This window comes from Heterodontus francisci, chromosome 2 (genome assembly GCF_036365525.1).
Source record: "Heterodontus francisci isolate sHetFra1 chromosome 2, sHetFra1.hap1, whole genome shotgun sequence".
NCBI classification, from domain to species: Eukaryota; Metazoa; Chordata; class Chondrichthyes; order Heterodontiformes; family Heterodontidae; genus Heterodontus; species Heterodontus francisci.
In genome coordinates this window covers 220,844,178-220,868,201 of record NC_090372.1, presented here as the reverse complement: position 1 = coordinate 220,868,201, position 24,024 = coordinate 220,844,178, and the positions used below count along the sequence as shown (strand labels likewise).

The following is a 24,024-nucleotide window of genomic DNA, read 5'->3' as shown; positions in this document are numbered from 1 at the left end:
AGTGCAGTTCCACCCAACTGGACAACAGAAGTGTATTAGAGGAGGATGGTGTGATGAACCTTGTTCAAAGGCTGCAGATAGGTCAAGAAGGATGAGAAGGGATAATTTACCACACTCAGAGGATGTCACTTGTGAAACACAAGATGAGTTTAGAGGAGCTGGAAATGGCAGCAGCAGCAGAATCATCGGCAACAGCTGATCTAAAGTGCCTAATGGAAAGATGAGGTGCTGTTCCTCGAACTTCCAGTGAGCTTCATTGGAACATTGACCTCTATCCTCAGCCTCTGACAGAGTGGGAATAGGGCAGAGAATTAAAATGACAGGCGACTGGAAGCTCCAGGTCACACTATGGACTGAACTCTAGTGCTTCGCAAAGCGATCATCCAATCTGCATATGTAGAGAAGACCGCATTGTGAGCAGCAAATATAGTTTACTAAATTGAAAGAAGTACAAGTAAATCACTGTTTCATTTCAAAGGAGTGTTTGAGGCCCTGGACGGTGAGAAGGGAGGAGGTAAAAGGGCAGATGTTGCATCCCCAGAGCTTGAATGGAAATCTGTCCTGGGAAGGGGAGGGGGTATCAGAAGAGTAGATCAGGATGTGGCAAAGGGAATGTCCTTTCAGAAAGGGGGAGGGGAAGATGTGCTTGGCGATGGCGTCATGCTAGAGGTGGTGGAAATGGCAGCGGATGATCCATTGTACATGAAGGCTGATGGGGTGAAAGATGAGGACAAGGGGAATCCTATCATGGTTCTGGGAGGGAGGGGAAGCGGTGAGAGCAGAATTGGAGGAAATGGGACAGACAATGTTAAGGGCTCTGTCAACTATGGTGGAGGGGGAATGCTGAGCTGAGGGGAAAGGAATATTGGGTTGGGTTTCAAGAAGCCATGACTTGTTTTACAATGGTAAATACCTTTAATTTGAAACTACGATTGCATGAGCAGAAGTTTTCTCCAGTTAAATATTGGGAAGACTGAAGCCACAAACTCTGTTCCCTGGCCACTGTCTCCATCCATCACCCCCACCCCCACCCCCCTCTGCCTGCCACAGCCACTGTCTGAGGCTGAACAAGACTGTTTGCAGCCTCAGTGTCCTATTTTATCATGAGCTGAGCTTGTGACCCCATATTGTCTCTGTCACCTAGACTGCCTATTTCTGGTAATATTATCCTTCTTCGCCCCTGCCTCAAGTCATCTGCTGCTGAAACTCTATTCATGATTTTGTTACCTCCTGACTTGAGTATTCCAATGCTCTGCTAGCCAGCCTCCCATCTTGCACTCTCCATAAACTCTCTTGCCCGTGTGCTAACTCGCACCAAGTCTTGTTCATCCATCCCTCCTGTGACCTCTGACCTACGTTAGCTCCCAACGGTCCAGCAACACCTCAGTTTTAAAATTCTCATCCTCCAATTCAAATCCCTCCATGGCCTCACCCCTCCATGGAAACATAGAAAATAGGAGCAGGAGTAGGCCATTCAGCCCTTCAAGCCTGCTCCGCCATTCATTATGATCATGGCTGATCATCCAACTCCATAACCTGTTCCCACTTTCCCCCCATATCCTTTGATCCCTTTCACCCCAAGAGCTATATCTAACTCCTTCTTGAAAACATACAATGTTTTGGCATCAACTGCTTTCTGTGGTAGCGAATTCCACAGGCTCACCACTCTCTGGGTGAAGAAACTTCTCCTCTTCTCAGTCCTGAAAGGTTTACCCCGTATCCTTAGACTGTGACCCCTGGTTCTGGACTCCCCCACCATCGGGAACATCCTTCCTGCATCTACCCTGTCAAGTCCTGTTAGAATTTTATAGGTTTCTATGAGATCCCCCCCCCTCACTCTTCTGAACTGCAGCGAATATAAGCCTAAGCGACTCGATCTCTCCTCAAACGTCAGTCCCGCCATCTCGGGAATCAGTCTGGTAAACCTTGGCTGCACTGCCTCGATAGCAAAAACATCCTTCCTCTGATACGGAGACCAAAACTGCACGCAATATTCCAGGTGTGGCCTCACCAAGGCCCTGTATAATTGCAGCAAGACATCCCTGCTCCTGTACTTGAATCCGTTCGCTATGAAGGACAACATACCATTTGCCTTTTTTACAGCCTGTTGCACCTGCATGCTTACCTTCAACGACTGGTGTACGAGAACACCCAGGTCTCGCTGCATATTCCCCTCTCTGTTTATAGCCATTCAGATAATCTGCCTTCCTGTTTTTACTAGCAAAGTGGATAACCTCACATTTATCCACATTATACTGCATCTGCCCACTCACTCAACTTGTCCAAATCACCCTGAAGCCTCTCTGCATCCTCCTCACAACTCACCCTCCCACCCAGTTTTGTGCCATCTGCAAATTTGGAGATATTATATTTAGTTCCCTCATCTAAATCATTAATGTATATTGTGAATAGCTGGGGTCCTAGCACCGATCCCTGCGGTAACCCTCTAGTCACTGCCTGCCATTCGGAAAAAGACCCGTTTATTCCTACTGTTTGTTTCCTGTCTGCCAAACAATTTTCCATCCATCGCAATACACTACCCCCAATCCCATGCGCTTTAATTTTACACGCTAACCTCTTATGTGGGACTTTGTCGAAAGCCTTCTAAAAGTCCAAATATACCACATAAACTGGCTCCCCCTCATCAACTCTACTAGTTACATCCTCGAAGAATTCTGGTCGATTTGTCGAGCCTTCTGTAAATCCATGCTGACTCTGTCCGATTCTACCACTGTTCTCCAAGTGCAAGAAGAACAAAGAACAAAGAAAATTACAGCACAGGAACAGGCCCTTCGGCCCTCCAAGCCTACGCCGATCCAAATCCTCTATCTAAACCTGTCGCCTATTTTCTAAGGGTCTGTATCTCTTTACTTCCTGCCCATTCATGTATCTGTCTAGATACATCTTAAAAGACGCTATCGTGCCCGCGTCTACCACCTCCGCTGGCAATGCGTTCCATGCACCCACCACCCTCTGCGTAAAGAACTTTCCACGCATATCCCCCCTAAACTTTTCCCCTTTCACTTTGAACTCGTGTCCCCTTGTAATTGAATCCCCCACTCAGGGGGAAAAAGCTTCTTGCTATCCACCCTGTCTATACCTCTCATGATTTTGTACACCTCAATCAGGTCCCGCCTCAACCTCCGTCTTTCTAATGAAAATAATCCTAATCTACTCAACCTCTCTTCATAGCTAGCGCCCTCCATACCAGGCAACATCCTGGTGAACCTCCTCTGCACCCTCTCCAAAGCATCCACATCCTTTTGGTAATGTGGCGACCAGAACTGCACGCAGTATTCCAAATGTGACCGAACCAAAGTCCTATACAACTGTAACGTGACCTGCCAACTCTTGTACTCAATACCCCGTCCGATGAAGGAAAGCATGCCGTATGCCTTCTTGACCACTCTATTGACCTGCGTTGCCACCGTCAGGGAACAATGGACCTGAACACCCAAATCTCTCTGTACATCAATTTTCCCCAGGACTTTTCCATTTACTGTATAGTTCACTCTTGAATTGGATCTTCCAAAATGCATCACCTCGCATTTGCCCTGATTGAACTCCATCTGCCATTTCTCTGCCCAACTCTCCAGTCTATCTATATTCTGCTGTATTCTCTGACAGTCCCCTTCACTATCTGCTACTCCACCAATCCTAGTGTCGTCTGCAAACTTGCTAATCAGACCACCTATACTTTCCTCCAAATCATTTATGTATATCACAAACAACAGTGGTCCCAGCACGGATCCCTGTGGAACACCACTGGTCACACGTCTCCATTTTGAGAAACTCCCTTCCACTGCTACTGTCTGTCTCCTGTTGCCCAGCCAGTTCTTTATCCATCTAGCTAGTACACCTTGGACCCCATGCGCCTTCACTTTCTCCATCAGCCTACCATGGGGAACCTTATCAAACGCCTTACTGAAGTCCATGTATACGACATCTACAGCCCTTCCCTCATCAATCAACTTTGTCACTTCCTCAAAGAATTCTGTTAAGTTGGTAAGACATGACCTTCCCTGCACAAAACCATGTTGCCCATCACTGATAAGCCCATTTTCTTCCAGATGGGAATAGATCCTATCCCTCAGTATCTTCTCCAGCAGCTTCCCTACCACTGACGTCAGGCTCACCGGTCTATAATTACCTGGATTATCCCTGCTACCCTTCTTAAACAAGGGGACAACATTAGCAATTCTCCAGTCCTCCGGGACCTCACCCGTGTTTAAGGATGTTGACTTAATTGAGGTGTAGAAAATTATGAGGGGCCCCAGATAGAGTAGACAGGAAGGACCTGTTTCCCCTAGTGGAGAGGTCAGTTACCAGGAGGCACAGATTTAAGGTGATTGGTAGAAGGATTAGAGGTGACATGAGGAAAAACCTTTTCACCCAGAGGGTGGTGGGTGTCTGGAATTCACTGCCAGGATTGGTGGTGGAGACAGAAACCCTCAATTCTTTTGAATGTACCTGGACATGTACCTGAAGTGCTGTAATTGCAAGGCTATGGACCAGGTACTGGAAGGTGGAATTAGATTGGGCAGATAGTTTTCAGCACAGACACAACGGGCTGATTGGCCTCCTATACTGTAATTTTTCTATGGTTCTACAGTTAGGTCAACCATGATCTTATTGAATGGCGGAGCAGGCTTGCGGGGCCGAATGGCCTACTCGTGCTCCTATTCCTTATTCTCGTACAGCCAACATCTTAAGATTCCTCCATCCCCATCCCTGCCATAGGGACAGGGCAGACCACCAGCGGTGGCGACACAGTGTTATACAGTCAGGAGGGAGTTGCCCTGGGAGTCAGCAACATTAATTTTGGACCCATGAAGTCTCATGACTCCAGGTCAAACATGAGCAAGGAAACCCCCTATGATTACCACCTACTGCCCTACTTTAGTTGATGAATCCTCCATGTCAAACACCAATTGGTAGAAGCACTGAGGGAGCAAGGATACAGAATGCACTCTGAGTGCTAGACTTCAATGTCCATCATCAAGGGAGGCTCGGTAGCACCACTACTGACCGAGCTGGCCAAGTCCTAAAGGACATTGCTGCTAGACTGGGTCTGCAGCAGGTTGTGAGGGAACCAACAACGGAAAAACATGCTTGACCTATTGTAGATGTATCTGTCCATGATGGTATTGGTAGGAATGACCACCGCACAGTCGCCGTGGAGACTAATACCCGACTTCAGACTGAGAATACCATCCATAGTGTTGCATGGCACTACCACCGTACTAAATAGGATAGATTCAGAACTTATCTAGCAGCTCAAAACTGGGCATTCATCAGGCGCTGTGAGCCAGAAGCAGCAACAGAATTGTATTCAACCTCATGGCCCAGCATATCCCCACGCTACCATTACCATCAAGCCAGGGGAGCAACCCTGGTTCAATAAAGACTGCAGGAGGGCATGCCAGGAGCAGCACCAGGCATACCTAAAAATGAGGTGTCAGCCTGGTAAAGCTACAGCACAGGACTACATACATGCTAAACAGCAGCAGCATGCGATAGAGCTTAGCGATCCCACACTCGTGGATCAGATCAAAGCTCTCTAGTCCTGTCACAACCAGTCAAGAACAAAGAACAGTACAGCACAGCAACAGGCCATTCGGCCCTCCAAGCCTGCGCCGATCTTGATGCCTGCCTAAACTAAAACCTTCTGCTCTTCCGGGCACTGTCTCCCTCTATTCCCATCCTATTCATGTATTTGTCAAGATGCCTCTTAAACGTTGCTATCGTACCTGCTTCCACCACCTCCCCTGGCAGCAAGTTCCAGGCACTCACCACCCGCTGTGTAAAGAACTTGCCTCGCACATCCCCTCTAAACTTTGCCCCTCTCACCTTAAACCTATGCCTGCTAGTAACTGACTCTTCCACCCTGGGAAAAAGCTTCTGACTATCCACTCTGTCCATGCCACTCATAACTTTGTAAACCTCTATCATGTCGCCCCTCCACCTCCGTCGTTCCAGTGAAAACAATCCGAGTTTATCCAACCTCTCCTCATAGCTAATGCCCTCCAGACCAGGCAACATCCTGGTACACCTCCTCTGTACCCTCTCCAAAGCCTCCACGTCCTTCTGGTAGTGTGGCGACCAGAATTGCACGCAATATTCTAAGTGTGGCCCAACTAGGGTTCTGTACAGCTGCTGCATGACTTTCCAATTTTTATACTCTATGCCCCGACCGATGAAGGCAAGCATGCCGTATGCCTTCTTGACTACCTTATCCACTTGCGTTGCCACTTTCAGTGACCTGTGGACCTGTACGCCCAGATCTCTCTGCCTGTCAATACTCCTAAGGGTTCTGCCATTTACTGCATACTTCCCACCTGCATTCGACCTTCCAAAATGCATTACCTCACATTTGTCCGGATTAAACTCCATCTGCCATTTCTCTGCCCAAGTCTCCAACCGATCTATATCCTGTTGTATCCTCTGACAATCTTCATCACTGTCCGCAACTCCACCAACCTTTGTGTCATCCGCAAACTTACTAATCAGACCAGCTACATTTTCCTCCAAATCATTTATATATACTACAAAGAGCAAAGGTCCCAGCACTGATCCCTGCGGAACACCACTAGTCACATCCCTCCATTCGGAAAAGCACCCTTCCACTGCTACCCTCTGTCTTCTATGACCGAGCCAGTTCTGTATCCATCTTGCCAGCTCCCCTCTGATCTCATGTGACTTCACCTTTTGTACCAGTCTGCCATGAGGGACCTTGTCAAAGGCTTAACTGAAGTCCATATAGATAACATCCACTGCCCTTCCTTCATCAATCATCTTCATCACTTCCTCAAAAAACTCAAATCAAATTAGTGAGACACGACCTCCCCTTCACAAAACCATGCTGCCTCTCGCTAATAAGTCCATTTGTTTCCAAATGGGAGTAAATCCTGTCCCGAAGAATCCTCTCCTAATAATTTCCCTACCACTGACGTAAGGCTCACTGGCCTATAATTTCTTGGATTATCCTTGCTACCCTTCTTAAACAAAGGAACAACATTGGCTATTCTCCAGTCCTCTGGGACCTCACCTGTAGCCAATGAGGATGCAAAGATTTCTGTCAAGGCCCCAACAATTTCTTCCCTTGCCTCACTCAGTATTCTGGGGTAGATCCCATCAGGCCCTGGGGACTTATCTACCTTAATGCTTTGCAAGACACCCAACACCACCTCCTTTTTGATAATGAGATGACTGAGACTATCTGCACTCCCTTCCCTAGGCTCATCATCCACCAAGTCCTTCTCCTTGGTGAATACTGATGCAAAGTACTCATTTAGTACCTCGCCCATTTCCTCTGGTTCCACACATAGATTCCCTTCTCTGTCCTTGAGTGGGCCAACCCTTTCCCTGGTTACCCTCTTGCTCTTTATATATGTGTAAAAAGCCTTGGGATTATCCTTAATCCTGTTTGCCAATGACTTCTCATAACTCCTTTTAGCCCTCCTGACTCCTTGCTTAAGTTCCTTCCAACTGTCTTTATATTTCTCAAGGGATTCGTCTGTTCCTCGCCTTCCAGCCCTTACGAATGCTTCCTTTTTCTTTTTGACGAGGCTCACAATATCCCGCGTTATCCAAGGTTCCCGAAACTTGCCAAACCTATCCTCCTTCCTCACAAGAACATGCTGGTCCTGGATTCTAATCAACTGACGTTTGAAAGACTCCCACATGTCAGATGTTAATTTACCCTCAAACAGCTGTCCCCAATCTAAATTCTTCAGTTCCTGCCTAATATTGTTATAATTAGCCTTCCCCCAATTTAGCACCTTCACCCGAGGACTACTCTTATCCTTATCCAAAAGTACCTTAAAACATGCGGAATTATGGTCACTGTTCCCGAAAGCAACTGCACGCTTACAGGATTGGAATCCTAGCTGGATGACTGCTATCTCGGTCAAAAGTTCATTCTGTTCTCCACCTGAATCCAGTGCCACTCTTGGCCCTGAGCCTGGTCACCTTCGGATTTGTCTGCAATTATTCAGCAATGCTGAAGTTCAGGATTGTTGAACTGTGGGTTGTTTCAAACATTTGACAAAAATGGCCCAGTCTGCTGCTGCTGGCTATATGTACTCTACACAGTAACTAAAATACAGCAAGAAATGAATCCTTTGGAAGCGAATGCTTTAAATAAAGCATACTGCACACTATTGACTAGTAGCACCTGCATCCTCCTCCCCCTGATCAGCTGTGGCAGAGCAAGCTAGAACACCACTCCCACTGGTGGGCAGCAGATGAATCCACAATAGTTTTCATACATACAAATGTACATACATACAAATTAAGAGCAGGAGGAGACCAAGACGGTACACGGTACTCCCAGATGTAGTCTCACCAATGCCCTGTACAGCAGTAGCAAAACTTCCCTACTTTCAAGGGAAGTGGCTGTTGGTATTGAGGGTAAAACATTTTTCAGTATTTTGCACCATGTGCGAGATACCACCTGAGCTGTGCACAGAGGGGAGCCTCTAACACAGGCCCGGATAGGTGCAGAGCGAGATGCCTCTAATAATCCTTTCAAGCCAGCTGTGGCATGAGGTTGGTATATATTCAATAAATAGCTGCAAGGAGAAATTTATAGGGATTTGGGGTCTGGTCTGGTCTGAAGGTGAATATTGGGGTATCTGACCAGTGGTGGGGTCTCGGGTGGAAGCGGCAATGTTGCTGTGGTCTTTAAAGCAGGTATGGGGTCTAATGCTGAGCCCCAAGTGAAGGGGGATGAAGGGCTCGCCTTATGAGGAAAATTTGGGCCTATATTCAATGGAGAATCAGAAGAATGAAAGGTGATTTTATTGAAACAAGTAAAAATTTTGAGGGGGCTTGACAGGATAGATGCTGAGAGGATGTTTCCCCTCTTGGGGGAATCTAGAACTCGGGGGCGCAGTTTCAGAATAAAGAGTCTCCCATTTAAGACTGAGATGAGGGGGAATTTCTTCTGAGGGTCATTAATCTTTGGAATTATCTTTCCCCAGAGGGCAGTGGAGACTGGGTCATTGAATATGTTCAAGGCTGAATTAGACAGATTTTTGATCTACAGGGGAGCCGAGGGTTATGGGGACCGGAAGGCGTTAAGGCTGCAATCACATCAGCCATGATCTTACTGAAGGGGCCGAATGGCCTACTACTGCTCCTAGTTCTTACATGTTCTTATCTGAACAGGGCATCAAGTTGGTAATGGCCTGGCTGAGCCGGAGAAAGTGGCAAGGAGTCGATGGCTTCAGCAGTCCCCCGTGTTGAGCTGTGAAAAGTTATAGAAGTATACAGCACAGAAGGAGGCCATTTGGCCCATCGTGCCTGTACCAGTTCCTTGAAAGAGCTATCCAATTAGCCTCCCTCCCCTGCCATTTTCCCAAAGCCCTGCAAAATATAGGGAAAGTGATTGCTACATCTGGCAATGGATGATCAGACCTGAGTGTGTTTGGGGAAAGTGTAGAGGGAGCTTTAGTCTGTATCTAACCCCGTGCTGCACCTGTCCTCCTGGGAGTGTTTGATGGTCAGCAAGCATCTCTAGAGTCTGGTCGATCCCTAACACTGCTTACATTGTTGAACTGTTTTGGAGCCCAGTCACTTGTAAACCTCTGTTAGTGACGAGCTATTTCTCTCTCCTTACAGTTCGGCAATTATTGGGGACTGGAATATCCCCAGACCTGTATAATGAGGATGGTTTGACTGCACTGCATCAGGTAAGTGTGAGATTTTAGCTGGCATTGTACAGCTGCGTTTGCCAGTTTGTCATGTTGGTATGCAATTAGCCTGCGAGTCTACTGTTACTGGGGAGTGTGCAGTGTTAGAGAGCCTTCTGTCCTGTGACATCGTGCAGCTTTTCATTGGAACAGTGTCTACTAGAATGAGAATTAAGTTCTCAATTCAATAATCTGAGTGGCGTGAATACCAAGGAGCAACTAGAGGCGCCTGGCCTGATTTGTACAGTACAGAAGGAGGCCATTCAGCCCATTGTGCCTGTGCCGGCTCTTTGAAAGAGCAGTCCAAGTAACATCTTTCCGCAGAACCCTGCAAATTTTACCTTTTCAAGTTGGAACATAGTGGAGTACTGAGCGGGGAGTTGCTGCTGGGGAGTGGGATTTAAATGGCTGCATGCTGGCCCTGCACCTTAATACTTGTTAGTGCTGTAAAAGTCCTCACTCTATCTCTTGTCTTGTTTTACAGTGCTGTATCGATGACTATGAAGAAATTGTCAAGTTGCTGCTTGAAGCCAAAGCAAATGTGAACGCGTGTGACAGTGAACTGTGGACCCCACTGCATGCAGCCGCCACCTGTGGACACCTACACCTGGTGCAACAACTGATCAAACAGTTACGTACTGAGTCGTCTCCTTCACTGTCAAGTTGCAGCAGCGATTCTGAGAAGTGGGGGAGAGAGGGAGGGAAGGGTAGCGTCATTCAGCACCTCACCTCGCATGTTGCTGTTTGATTTTGTTCGCTGCTGAAGGTGGTGCTGTTCTGTGGGCCTTGGCTGCTGTCCAGTACCTCGTTCAAGTGGCTGTTCTCTTTGTGTGAAATCTGGCATCACACAATCAGCGGGGAATTGTCACAAGATCACAAGAAATAGGAGCAGAAGTAGACCATGTGGCCCATCGAGCCTGCTCTGCCATTCAATACGATCATGTCTGATCTTGGCTTCAATTCCATTTTCCTCTCCGCTCCCCATATCCCATAATTCCCTGCGAGATCAAAAATCTATCTATCCCGGCCTTAACTATATACAATGATGGAACACCCACATACCTCTGAGGTAGAGAATTCCAAAGATTCACAATCCTGAGTGTAGTTATTTCTCCTCATCTCAGTCCTGAATGATTGGCCCCTTATCCTGCGACTGAGCCCCTGTGTTCTAGATTCCCGGACCAGCAGAAACAATCTCTCAGCTTCGACCTGATCAAGCCCTTTCAGAATCTTGTATGTCTCAATTAGATCGCCTCTCATTCTTCTAAACTCCAGAGAATACCGGCCCAATTTACTCAGCCTCTCATCATAGGACAACCCCCTCATCCCAGGGACCAATTTAGTACATTTTCACTGCACTGCCTCTAGTGCAAGTATATCCTTTTTTAAATGTGGAGACCAAAACTGGACGCAGTATTCCGGGTGCAGTCTCACCAAAGCCCTGTACAATTTTAGTAAGACTTCTTTATTCCTGTACTCCAATTCCTTTGCAATAAAGGCCAATATGCCACTTGCTTTCCTAATAGCCTGTTGCACCTGTATGTTAACTTAACCAATCCTCTATCCACGCTAATATATTACCTCTAACACCATGAGCTCTTATCTTGCCTTTTAATCTTTTATGTCGCACATTATCGAATGCCTTTTGAAAATCCAGGTATACTACATCTACTTCTTTCTTCTTCTTTGGCCTCCTAGTCTCGAGAGACAATGGGTAAGCGCCTGGAGGTGGCCAGTGGTTTGTGGAGCAGCGCCTGGAGTGGCTATAAAGGCCAATTCTATCGTGACAGACTCTTCCACAGGTGCTGCAGGTAAAATTGGTTGACAGGGCTGTTACACAGTTGGCTCTCCCCTTGCGCTTCTGTCTTTTTTCCTGCCAAATGCTAAGTCTCTTCGACTTGCCACACTTTAGCCCCGCGTTAATGACTGTCCACCAGCTCTGGCGATCACTGGCAACTGACTCCCACGACTTGTGATCAATGTCACAGGACTTCACGTCGCGTTTGCAGACGTCTTTAAAGCGGAGACATGGACGGCTGGTGGGTCTGATACCAGTGACTAGCTCGCTGTACAATGTGTCTTTGAGGATCCTGCCATCTTCCATGCGGCTTACATGGCCAAGCCATCTCGAGCGCCGCTGGGGATGTTGGCCACCTCGAGGACTTGTGTCTTGGAGATACCAGGTCCTGATGCCAAGGATGCAGCGAAGATGGAATGAATTGAGACGTCACTTTTGGCTGACATACGTTGTCCAGACCTCGCTGCCGTAGAGCAAGGTTATGAGGACACAGGCATGATACACTTTGTGTTCCGTGTCAGTGTGCCATTTTCCCACATCTTTTTGGCCAGTCTGGACATAGCAGAGGAAACCTTTCCCATGCGCTTGTTGATTTCTGCATCGAGAGACAGTTTACTGGTGATAGTTGAGCTTAGGTAGGTGAACTCTTGAACCACTTCCAGAGCGTCCTGTCTCCCATGATGTTCGTTTTCTTGAGGCTGATGGTTAGGCCAAATTCATTGCAGGCAGCTGCAATCCTGTCAATGAGACTCTGCAGACACTCTTCAGTGTGGGATGTTAAAGCAGCATCGTCAACAAAGAGTTCCCTGATGAGGACTTTCCGTACTTTGGTCTTCGCTCTTAGACGGGCAAGGTTGAACAAACTGCCATCTGATCTTGTGTGGAGGAAAATTCCTTCTTCTCAAGACTTGAACGCATATGAGAGCAGCAGGGAGAAGAAGATCCCAATCAGTGTAGGTGCGAGAACACAGCCCTGTTTCACACCACACAGGATAGGAAAGGAGTCTGATGAGGTGCCGCTATGCTGAATTGTGCCTTTCATATTGTCATGGAATGAGGTGATGATACTTAGTAGCTTTGGTGGACATCCAATCTTTGCTAGTAGTCTGAAGAGACCACGTCTGCTGACGAGGTCAAAGGCTTTGGTGAGATCAATGAAAGCAACGTAGAGGAGCATCTGATGTTCTTGGCATTTCCCCTGTAGCTGCCGAAGGGAGAACAGCATGTCAATGGTGGATCTCTCTGCTCGAAAGCCACATTGTGCCTCAGGGTAGACGCGCTCGGCCAGCTTCTGGAGCCTGTTTAAAGCGACTCGAGCGAAGACTTTCCCCACTATGCTGAGCAGGGAGATTCCACGTTAGTTGTTGCAGTCACCGCGATCACCCTTGTTCTTAAAGAGGGTGATGATATTGGCATCGCGCATGTCCTGTGGTACTGCTCCCTCGTCCCAGCACAGGCAAAGCAGTTCGTAGAGTGCTGAAAGTATAGCAGGCTTGGCACTCTTGATCATTTCAGGGGTAATGCTGTCCTTCCCAGGGGTTTTTCCGCTGGCTAGAGAATCAGTGGCATCACTGAGTTCCGATTTTGTTGGCTGTTCGTCCAGCTCATCAAACAAAGAAAGAAAGAACAGTACAGCACAGGAACAGGCCATTCGGCCCTCCAGGCCTGCGCCAACCTTGATGCCTGCCGAAACTAACATCTTCTGCACATCCATGACAGGCAAAGACTGGGCTGCATTGAGGGCGGTCTCCGTGACAACATTTTCCCTGGAGTACAATTCTAGGTAGTGCTCCACCCAGCGGTCCATTTGCTTGCGTTGGCCAGTGATCGTTTCCCCTGATTTAGACTTGAGGGCGATCTTCTTGATGGTTGGCCCAAAAGCTCTCTTAATGCCATCATACGTTCCTCTGATGTTTCTGTTGTCGGAGGCCAGCTGAATACGACTGCATAGGTGTTGCCAGTAGTTCATTTGCGTAGCGCCTGGCTGTTCTTTGTGCAGCGCTTCTGGCTGCTTTAAGTACTTCAGATGTTAACTCGCTGGGGGCTTTCTTGTAGTTCAACAGTGCAATGCACTTAGCGGCTATGACAGGTTCCAGCTCTTGAAAGTGAGATTGAAACCAATCTGCATTCTGCTTCACATGTTTGCCATAGGTGGTCACTGGTGAGACATAGATGGCGTCTCTGATGTGGGCCCACTTGGTCTCTGCATCCCCTGTAGGACTGTTTTGAAGGGCTTTTTCAAGTGAATTTAGAAACTTATGTAACAGCTGTGGATAAGAAATTCTGCTGGCATTGATGCGTGGGCGGCCCTTCTGCTTGGAGTGATGCAGCTTCTTTGGTTTGAGTCTAACCTTGCTGCACACCAGGGAGTGGTTGGTGTCGCAATCCGCAGTGTGAAAGCTGCGTGTGATTTGAACACGGTTTAAAGAGGCTCGCCTTGTGATGATGAGGTCCAGCTGGTGCCAACGACGTGATCTTGGGTGCCTCCAAGAAACCTGGTGACAGGGTTTAGTATGAAAGAACAAGTTGGTGATGCAGAGGTTGTGATAGGTACACAACTCAAACAGTCTCTGTCCATTCTCATTCATCCTTCCAATGCCATAGCGCCCAAGGCAGGAGGGCCATGAGTCATGGTCAGCCCTAACCCTGGCATTGAAGTCTCCCAGCAGGAACAGATGTTCGGTATTGGGGATGCTACTAATGATATTATGGAGTTCCTCGTAGAACTGGTCTTTAACTTCAGGTGGGGAGCAGAGTGTTGGAGCATAGATGCCGAGTAGGTGTACTGGACCAGAGGCGGTGAGCAGTCGGATGGACAGTCTGCATTCTGAGCCATTTGAAGGTGGCTCTATCATGCTGAGCAAGGAGTTTCTGATGGCGAAGCTCACTTCATGTTGTCTTGGTTCTTCAGGTTGCCTACCCTGCCAGAAGAAGGTGTAGTCTTGCTCTACTAGTTTCCCTTTATCTACCCTACTAGTTACATCCTCAAAAAAACTCTTAATAAATTTGTCAAACAGGATCTCCCTTTAGTAAAACCATACTGACATGTTCTAATCATACTATGCTTTTCCAAGTGCAATGTTAAGACATCTTCAATAATAATTTCCAGCATCTTCTCAATGACTGATAAGCTAACTGGCCTGTAGTTGAAAAGCAGTGTAACATTTGCCAACTTCCAATCTGACGAGACCATTCCTGAATCTAAGGAATTCTGGAAAATCATAGCCAGTACATCCACTATCTCTGCAGCTATCTCTTTAAGAATCCTAGGATGTAGGCCATCTGATCCCGGGGACTTGTCAGATTTTAGTCCCTCAAGTTTCTCCAATACTTTTTCTCAGCTGATATCAATATCCTTAATTTACTCACTCCTTTTAGCCCCTAGGTTACTGCCTTTTGCTGGTATGGAACTCGTGTCTTTTACTGTGAAAACAGATTCAAAATATTTGTTCAATGCCACTGCCATTTCCTTAATCCCCATGATGATTTCGCCTGTCTCTGCCTCTAAGGGACCAATGTCTACTTTAGCTACTCTCTTGCTTTTTATGTATTTATAAAAGCTCTTACAATCTGTTTTTATATTGCTGGCTAGTTTACTCTCATTTTATTTTTGTCCCTTTTTATCAACTTTTTAGTGGCCCTTTGCTGGTTTCTAAAACACTCCCGATCCTCAGACTTGCTACTATTTTTTGCAACATTGTAAGCCTCTTTTACTTTCCTTAACTTCCTGAGTGAGCCACGGATGGGTCTTTCTTGATGAGTTTTTGAACGGAATGTACTTTTGTTGAACGCTTTGAATTGTTTCTTTAAATGTTTCCCACTGTTTATTTACCGCCATACCTTCCAGTCTATTTACCCAATTAACCTTAACCAGTTCTCCTCTCATACCTTAGTAATTGGCTTTGTTTAAGTTTAAGATTCTGGCTTGTGATTGAAATGTTGTCACTTTCAAACTCAACATGAAATTCAATGGTATTTGTGATCACTTTCCCAGTGGATCTTTTACTACGACATTGCTTGTTAACACTGCTTTATTACACAATACGAGATCTAAGATAGCTTTATCCCTAATTGGTTCTACAACGTATTACTCCAAGAAACTGTTAGGAAAACATTCTACAAACTCATCTTCTAGACCACTGTTGCCAATTTGATTGTCCCAGTCTATATGCAGATTAAATTCCCCCACAATTCATACATTCCCTTTTCTACACGCACCAATAATTTCCTGTTTAATGTCCTGTCCAATAATATAACTATTGTTAGGGGGTCTGTAAACTACTCCTGCTATTCCTAATTTCCACCCAAACTGATTCTACTTCATGATCTTCTGAGGCCAGATCCCTTCCTATTAATGTTCTTATGCCGTCCTTTACTATCAGGGCTACCTCCTTCCCCTTTGCCATTCTGTCTGTCTCTCTCCGAAATATTGTGTACTCTGGAATATTCATTTTCCAACCTTGATCTCCTTGTCACCATGTCTCGGTAATGGCAATTAGATCTAAATCATTTACTTCTATTCGTGCCACTAATTCATCTATCTTATTACAGATGTTTCGTGCATTCAGATAAAGGAACTTTAATTTCATTTTTTTTAACCTCTATTCCCTGCAATGATCTTATTTGCCAATGTACAGTTATTGTTAAACTCTCTGTCCCTTCCTGTCCTATTTTGTCTCTCCATCACAGCTGAGCCCAGTCCTCTCCTTTACCTGCTGTCTTGATGTAGGTGTCACTGGATAGCAATAGAAACACTGATATTCCTCTCACTCCCCAGCCCAGGGATACCTGAGGTCGTGTGCAGAACCTCCAGTTTGCCTTTTGATTTCTAATGTACTGTGCGATCTGGGTGACTGTTGAAGGAAGTTGGTTGCTGCACTGGCTACCCATCGTATGGTGATGTGTGTGTGAACGTTTTCCTGGACTACACGGAGTCTAGGTGAAGTTCCCTGTGTGACATTGGCCGAGTTCTAATGGTGATCCCTTTCCTTTACAGTGGTGCTAATCTCATGGCCGTCAATGCTGATGGGAACATGCCTTACGATTTGTGTGAGGATGATGTCACCTTGGACTACATCGAGAACGCAATGGCACAACAAGGTGCGTGGGTGAAAATGCATTTCTTTTGTGAAAAATAAAGCAGACTCTTGCTGGGGTACGATCTCACAGGTTCGGCAGTTCCCCCCCCCCCACTTGCGTGACCTTGTGCATCAATATAATCATGAAGTCTTCCTGTGGCTGAGTGGTAGCACCTTTGCCTCTGAATCTCAAGCTCATAGTTTCAAGCCCCACTCCACTGCTGAACGAGGGATGACTATCCACAGATCGGGTATTGAACCTGCGATATGTCAGCACAGTTCAGTCATCTCAATCCCATCCCAGGAGTTCCTCGGGGAAGTTTCATAATTTTGTAAAGTGACTTGAGTATTTTAACTCCTTTCAGATATCACTCAGGAAAAAATTGATGAATCGCGAATGGCCACAGAGAGATGGATGATTGAAGATATAAGGCGGCTGGTGGAGACTGACTCAGATCTGAATAGCCAGAATGATGTGGGCACTTGTCTGGTATGACCCTGCTACCTTTGCTCTCACTATGGAATGTGCACATAATCGCCCCTGTGGTTCCAATGTCATTGCTTCGTTCCCTAAAGGGCTGGTTCTTTCCAGGGGTCATTTCAAGCATCTGCAGCTCTCCAGTACCTAGGCAACATGGTCATTCATTCTTGAGCATCACTGGCAATTTATTGTCCATCCCTAGATGCCCTTTGAGAAGGTTGTTGTGGACCTTCTTGAATTGCAACGGTCTGTGTGCTGAAAGTGCTCCCACAGAGCTATTGGATGGGGAGCTAGTTTTATTATTTCTATTATTGTGTCTGAGTGTCTTGGAGGCTATTTGAGAGGGCAGTTAAGAGTCTACCACATTGCTGTGGGTCTGGAGTCACATGTAGGCCAGACCAGGTAAGGACAGCATATTTCCTTCCCTAAAGTACCAGATGGGTTTTTAAGATAAAAATGGTGGGATTTGAACTCATCTTGTCTAGATTACTGGTCCAGTAACATACCCACTATCCTGCAATACCCACTATATAGAGTCTTACAGAACATAAACAGGCCCTTCGGCCCATCAAGCACCTAACTATTCTAATCCCATTTTCCAGCACTTGGCCCGTAGCCAAGTATGCTATGGCATTTCAGGTGCTCATCTAAATACTTGTTAAATGTTGTGAGGGTTCCTGTCTCTACCACAACTTCAGGCAGTGTATTCCAGATTCCAACCACCCTCTGGGTAAAAACATTTTTCCTCAAATCCCCTCTAAACCGCCTGCCCCTTACCTTAAATCTATGCCCCCTGGCCATTGATCCCTCTGCTAAGGGAAAAAGTCTCTTCCTATCTAACCTATCAATGCCCCTCATAATTTTGTATACCTCAATCATGTCCCCCCTCATCTTTCTCTGTTCTAACGAAAACAACCCTAGCCTTTTCAGACTCTCTTCATAGCTGAAATGCTCCAGCCCAGGCAACATCCTGGTGAATCTGCTCTGCACCCTCTCCAGTGCAATCACATCCTTCCTATAGTGTGGTGCCCAGAACAGTACACAGTACTGTAGCTGTGGCCTAACTAGCGTTTTATACAGCTCCATCATAACCTCCCTGCTCTTATATTCTATGCCTCAGCTAATAAAGGCAGGTATCCCATATGCCTTCCTAACCACCTTATCTACCTGTGCTGCTGCCTTCAGTGATCTATGGACAAGTACACCAAGGTCCCTTTGATCCTCTGTACTTCCTAGGGTCCTACCATCCATTGTATATTCCCTTGCTTTGTTAGTCCTCCCAAAATGCATCACCTCACACTCCTCAGGATTAAATTCCATTTGCCACTGCTCTGCCCATCTTACCAGCCCATCTATATCGTCCTGTAATCTAAGGCTTTCCTCCTCACTATTTACGACACCAACAATTTTCATGTCATCTGCGAACTTACTTATTATACCTCCTATATTCATGTCTAAATCATTAATGTACACTACAAACAGCAAAGGTCCCAGCACCGTTCCCTGTGGTACACCACTGGTCACAGGCTTCCACTCACAAAAACAACCCTTGACCATTACCCTCAGTTTCCTGCCATCAAGCCAATTTTGAATCCAATTTGCCAAATTGTCCTGGGTCCCATGGGCTCTTACCTCTTAACCAATCTCCCATGCAGGACCTTATCAAAAGCCTTAGTGAAGTCCATGTAGACTACATCAACCGCTTTACCCGTATTTACACGTCTAGTCACCTCCTCGAAAAATTCAATCAAGTTAGTGAGACATGATCTCTCCCTGACAAAGCCATGCTGACTATCCCTGATTATTCCCTGCCTCTCCAAGTGGAGATTAATTCTATCCCTCAGAATTTTTTCCAATAGTATCCCAACCACTGATGTTAGACTCACCAGCCTGTAATTACCTGGTCTATCCTTGCTAGTCTTCTTGACTAATCATACCACATTCGCTGTCCTCCAGTCCTCTGGCACCTTTCTCGTGGCCAGAGAGTATCTGAAAATTTGTGTCAGTGCCTCTGCAATCACCTCCCTTGCCTCACAACAACCATCTGCGCCTGGGGATTTATCCACTTTTAAGCCCGCTAAAGCATCTGATACTTTCTCCCTTTCAGTGTTAATATGTTCAAGTATATCGTAATCCCCCGCCCTGATCTCTACACCTACTTCGTCGTTCTCCACAGTGAAAACTGATGACAAGTATTTAAAACCTCATCTATGTCCTCTGGCTCTACACACAGATTGCCACTTTGGTCCCTAATGGGCCCTACTCTTTCCCTGGTTATCCTCTTGCCCTTAATATACTTATAAAACGCCTTAGGATTTTCCTTTATATTGACCTCCAATGTTTTTTCATGTCCCCTCTTCGCTCTCTTAATTACTTTTTTAAGTACCCCACCCCCACCCCCCCCCCCCCCCCCGCCCACTACATTTTCTGTAGTCCTCTAGTGCCTCTACTGTTTTCAGCACTCTGAATCTGCCATAAGCCTCTGATCCAATACTCTATATTCCTTGACATCCAGGGTTCCCTGGACTTGTTGGGTCTACCCTTCACCTTAAAGGGTCCATGTTGGCTCTGAACTCTCACTTACCTCTTTGAATGACTCCCACTGGTCTGATGTAGACTTTCCTACAAGTAGCTGTTCCCAGTCCACTTTGGCCAGATTCTGTTTTATCAAATTGAAATTGGCCTTCCTGCAATTCAGTACCTTTTATTTCCATCCATCTTTGTCCTTTTCCATAACTACCTTAAATCTTCAAGTTATGGTCACTATCCCTGAAATGCTCCCCCACTGACATTTCTACCACTTGTCCAGCTTCATTCCCTAGGATTAGGTCCAGTACTGCCCCTTCTCTTGTAGGACTTTCTACATGCTGGCTCAAAAAGCTCTCCTGTATGCATTTTAAGAATTCCTCCCCCTTTAAGCCTTTTGCAATAAGACTATGCCAGTTGATATTAGGTAAGTTGAGATCCCCTACTATTATTACCCTATTATTTTTACAGCTCTGAGATTTGCCTACATATCTGTTCCTCGATCTCTCCCTGATTGTTTGGAGGCCTGTAGTACAGTCCCAGCCAAGTGATTGCCCCCCCTTTTGTTCTTAAGTTCTACACATATGGCCTCATTTGAGGAACCTTCTAAGATATCATTCCTCCTTACTGTAGTAATTGACTCCTTGATCAACAGTGCAATACCACCTCCTCTTTTTATCCCCTCTCCTATCACACCTGAATATTCTATACCTTGAAATATTGAATTGCCTCAGCCATGTCTCTGTGATATCAATAATATCATAATCCCATGTGCTAATCATCACCCTCAATTCATCTGCCTTATTAGTAAGACTCCTTGCTTTAAAGTATATGCAATCCAGCCTTGCATTTTTCACTTGTGCCTTAACAGGTCTATATTTGCTCTGCCTTCCAGACTGAATCAGCAACCACGCACTCATCTGCTCTATCCTCCTATTCCTATACTCGCTAGCACATGGCACAGGGAGTCATCCAGAGATTACAACCTTTGAGGTCTTGCTTTTTAATCTACTACCTAGCTCCCTAAATTCTTGTTGCAGTACCTCATCCCTCTTTCTACCTATGTCGTTGGTACCAATGTGTATCACGACCTCTGACTGTTCACCCTCCCCCTTCAGAATGTCCTGCAGCCGCTCTGAGACATCCTTGATCCGAGCACCAGGGAGGCAACATACCATCCTGGAGCCTCGTTTGCGGCCACAGAAACACCTATCTGCACCCCTTACGATAGAATCCCCTGTCACTATAGCTCTTCCACGCCTTTTCCTCCCCTGCTGTGCAGCAGAGCCCTCCGTGGTGCCACAAACTTGGCTGTTGCTGCTTTCCCCTGCGAGGCCATTTCCCCCCCCGCAACAGTATCCAAAGCGGTATATCTCTTTGAGAGGGGGATGGCCACAGGGCACTCCTTTACTACCTGCCTGCGCCTACTACTCCGGTCTGGTGGTCACCCATCCCTTTTCTGCCTGTGCAGCCATTACCTGCGGTGTGACCACCTCACTAAACGTGCTATCCACAACGTCCTTAACATCGCGGATGCTCCACAGTGAATCCACCCGCAGCTCCAGCTCCGTAATGCAAGTAGCCAGTAGCTGTAGATGGATACACTTCCTGCACACATGGTCGTCCGGGACACTGGAAGCGTCTCTGATTTCCCACATAGCGCAGGAGGAGCATATCATGGGGCTGAGCTCTCCTGTCATGACTTACCCCTTAGATTAGTTAGTTACTCCCTTAATTAAAAAATACTAATTATACTAGGGGCCTTGTTCTACCCACTACAATCTAAAGTCCTTCAGAAGTTACACTGAATAAAAAAAACACTTCAGTAGTACTCTCCTTACCACCAGATGTTTTTTTCAACAATGAAAACTTTCCCCATTTTTTAAAGCTATTTATATGCACTAACAGCTGCTACTCACCCAACCAATCAGCTTGCAGATTTCCCGTGATGTCACTAAGTTTTTTTCGAGTCTCAACGCGTGCTGAGAGAGGGAGCAGGTCCGACAGCTTCCGCCGCTCCTGTCTTCAGGTAAGTGAGGGCCTCGAGCCCCGCGCTCTCTTTACAGCTCCCACTTCAGATCAGCTTCAGCCCGGGTCCGACAGTCATTGCCACTCCTGTCTTCAGGCAAGTGAGGGCCTCGAGCCCCGCGCTCTCTTTACAGCTCCCACTTCAGATCAGCTTCCGCCAGCCGCCACCACTCCTGTCTTCAGATAACTATATGTTTGTAAGCATAGGCAGACTGTTCTACAGTACTCACAGCTAAACTCTATCCTGTCCTTGTCAACACACATTCCAGCTGGAGTTGATGGATGGAGATGAAGAGCAATACGCTGGATAATTCTCCCTTCTCCAGCCCAGGGGCGCTGAACTGCTGTCCCATCTGAGACCTACAATCTTCAGGCAAGCCCATAATCTGTGGAAAAGTGTTTTTAATTTTGTAAGGATGAAAAAGGGAAATTTGATCATTGCTGTTATCTATCCAGTCAAAACTGTTAATGCCACTTTGTATTCATATAACATCGAAAAATATCTCAACATTTCACAGAGAGGGGAGAGGGGTAAGGATAGAAAATAATAAACCAAAGGAGAGGTGAGGAGGGGCAATCAAAAACTTGATTGTAAAGGTGGGTTTTGAAGGAGGATCTTCAAGAACTTGCATTTATATCATGGCATTAATGTAGGGAAAATGTCCCAAGGCATTTCACTGGAGCATTATCAAACAAAAATGCACACTCAGCCACGAGTTTTTTTTTATTCTTTCATGCAAGGGAGTTCTTTGAGGGAGTTACATGTGCTGTGGATAAAGGGAAACCGGTGGATGTATTGTATTTTCGATTTCCAGAAGGCATTTGATAAGATGCCACATCAAAGGTTATTGCAGAAAATAAAAGCTCATGGTGTAGGGAGTAACATATTGGCATGGATAGAAGAATGGCTAGCTAACAGGAAACAGAGAGTAGGCAAGATGTAACGAGTGGGGTGCCACAGGGATCTGTGCTGGGGCCTCAACTTTTTACAATTTATATAAATGACTTGGATGAAGGGACTGAAGGTATGGTTACTTAATTTGCTGATGAGACAAAGCTAGGTAGGAAAGTAACTTGTGAAGAGGACATAGGAGGGTACAAAGGGATATAGATAGGTAAGTGAGTGGGCAAAGACCTGGCAAATGGAGTATAATATGGGAAAGTGTGAAATGTCCACTTTGGTAGGAAGAATTAAAAAAGAAGCATATTATCTAAATGATGAGAGATCGCAGAGCTCTGAGATACAGAGAGATCTGGGTGTCCTAGTGAATGAATCATATACGCTTAGTATGCAGGTACAGCACGTAATTAGGGAAGCTAATAGAATGTTATTGTTTATCGCGAGGGGAATTGAATATAAAAGTAGGGGGGTTTTGCTTCAGTTACACTGGGCATTGGTGAGACCACATCTGGAGTACTGTGTACAGTACTGGTCTCCTTATTTAAGGATGGATGTAAATGCGTTGCAGGCAGTACAGAGAAGGTTTACTAGACTAACACCTAGAATGTACGGGCTGTGTTACAAGGAAAGATTGGACTGGCTAGGCTTGTAACCGCTGGAATTTAGAAGAGTAAGAGGCGACTTGATTGAAGCATATAAGATCCTGAGGGGTCTTGACAGGGTGGATGTGGAAAGGATGTTTCCCCTTGTGGGAGAATCTAGAACTGGGGTTACTGTTTAAAAAATAAGTGGTCACCCAGTTGAGACCAAGATGAGGACAATTTTTTTCTCAGAGGGTTGTGAGTCTTTGGAATTCTGTTCTCAAAAGGCGGTGGAAGCAGAGTCTTTGAATATTTTTAAGTCCGAGGTAGATAGATTCTTAATAAGCAAGGGGGTGAAAGGTTATCGGGGGGTAGGTGGAAACGTGGAGTAATCAGTTCAGCCATGAACTTATTGAATGGCGGAGCAGGCTCGAAGGGCCGAGCAGCCTACTCTTGCTCCTAATTTGTATGTTCTTATGGGATGTGGGTGTTGCTGGCTAGGCCCACATTTGTTACCCATCCCTAATTGCCCTTGAACTGAGTGGCTTTCTAGGCCGCTTCAGATGGCAGTTAAGAGTCAACCACATTGCTGTGGGTCTGGAGTCATATGTCGGCCAGATCAGGTAAGGACAGCAGATTTCCTTCCCTAAAGGACATTAGTGAACCAGATGGGTTTTTATGACAATCGATGACTGTTTCATGGCACCATTACTGAGATTAGCTTTCAATTCCAGATTTTTACTTAGGGACAAGTGAGCAAAAGCATGGTCAAAGAGGTAAGTATGAAAGAGCGTCTTAGTCGAAAGAATATGGGAAGCAATTCCAGAGTGTGGGGCCTTGGCAGCTGGAGGCATGGTCCAGAATGGTGGGATGAAGGGAGAGAGCTGCGCAGTCGGATGAATGGAGAGTTTGGGGAGTGAATTGTCGGTTGGGAAG

At 46.1% G+C, this 24,024-nt stretch overlaps 1 protein-coding gene across 2 annotated transcripts in view; it reads left to right on the top strand.

The window, feature by feature from the left end:
- The window catches only part of ppp1r16a (protein phosphatase 1, regulatory subunit 16A), a 185,123-nt gene that overhangs the window by 97,746 nt on the left and 63,353 nt on the right, over positions 1 to 24,024 (top strand). For both annotated transcript variants that reach the window (XM_068016127.1, XM_068016117.1), the window contains 4 exons: positions 9,625 to 9,695; positions 10,180 to 10,325; positions 16,490 to 16,593; positions 16,937 to 17,061. In XM_068016127.1, the coding sequence (XP_067872228.1) occupies positions 9,625 to 9,695; positions 10,180 to 10,325; positions 16,490 to 16,593; positions 16,937 to 17,061 (446 nt within the window). The remainder of the gene's footprint in view (positions 1 to 9,624; positions 9,696 to 10,179; positions 10,326 to 16,489; positions 16,594 to 16,936; positions 17,062 to 24,024) is intronic.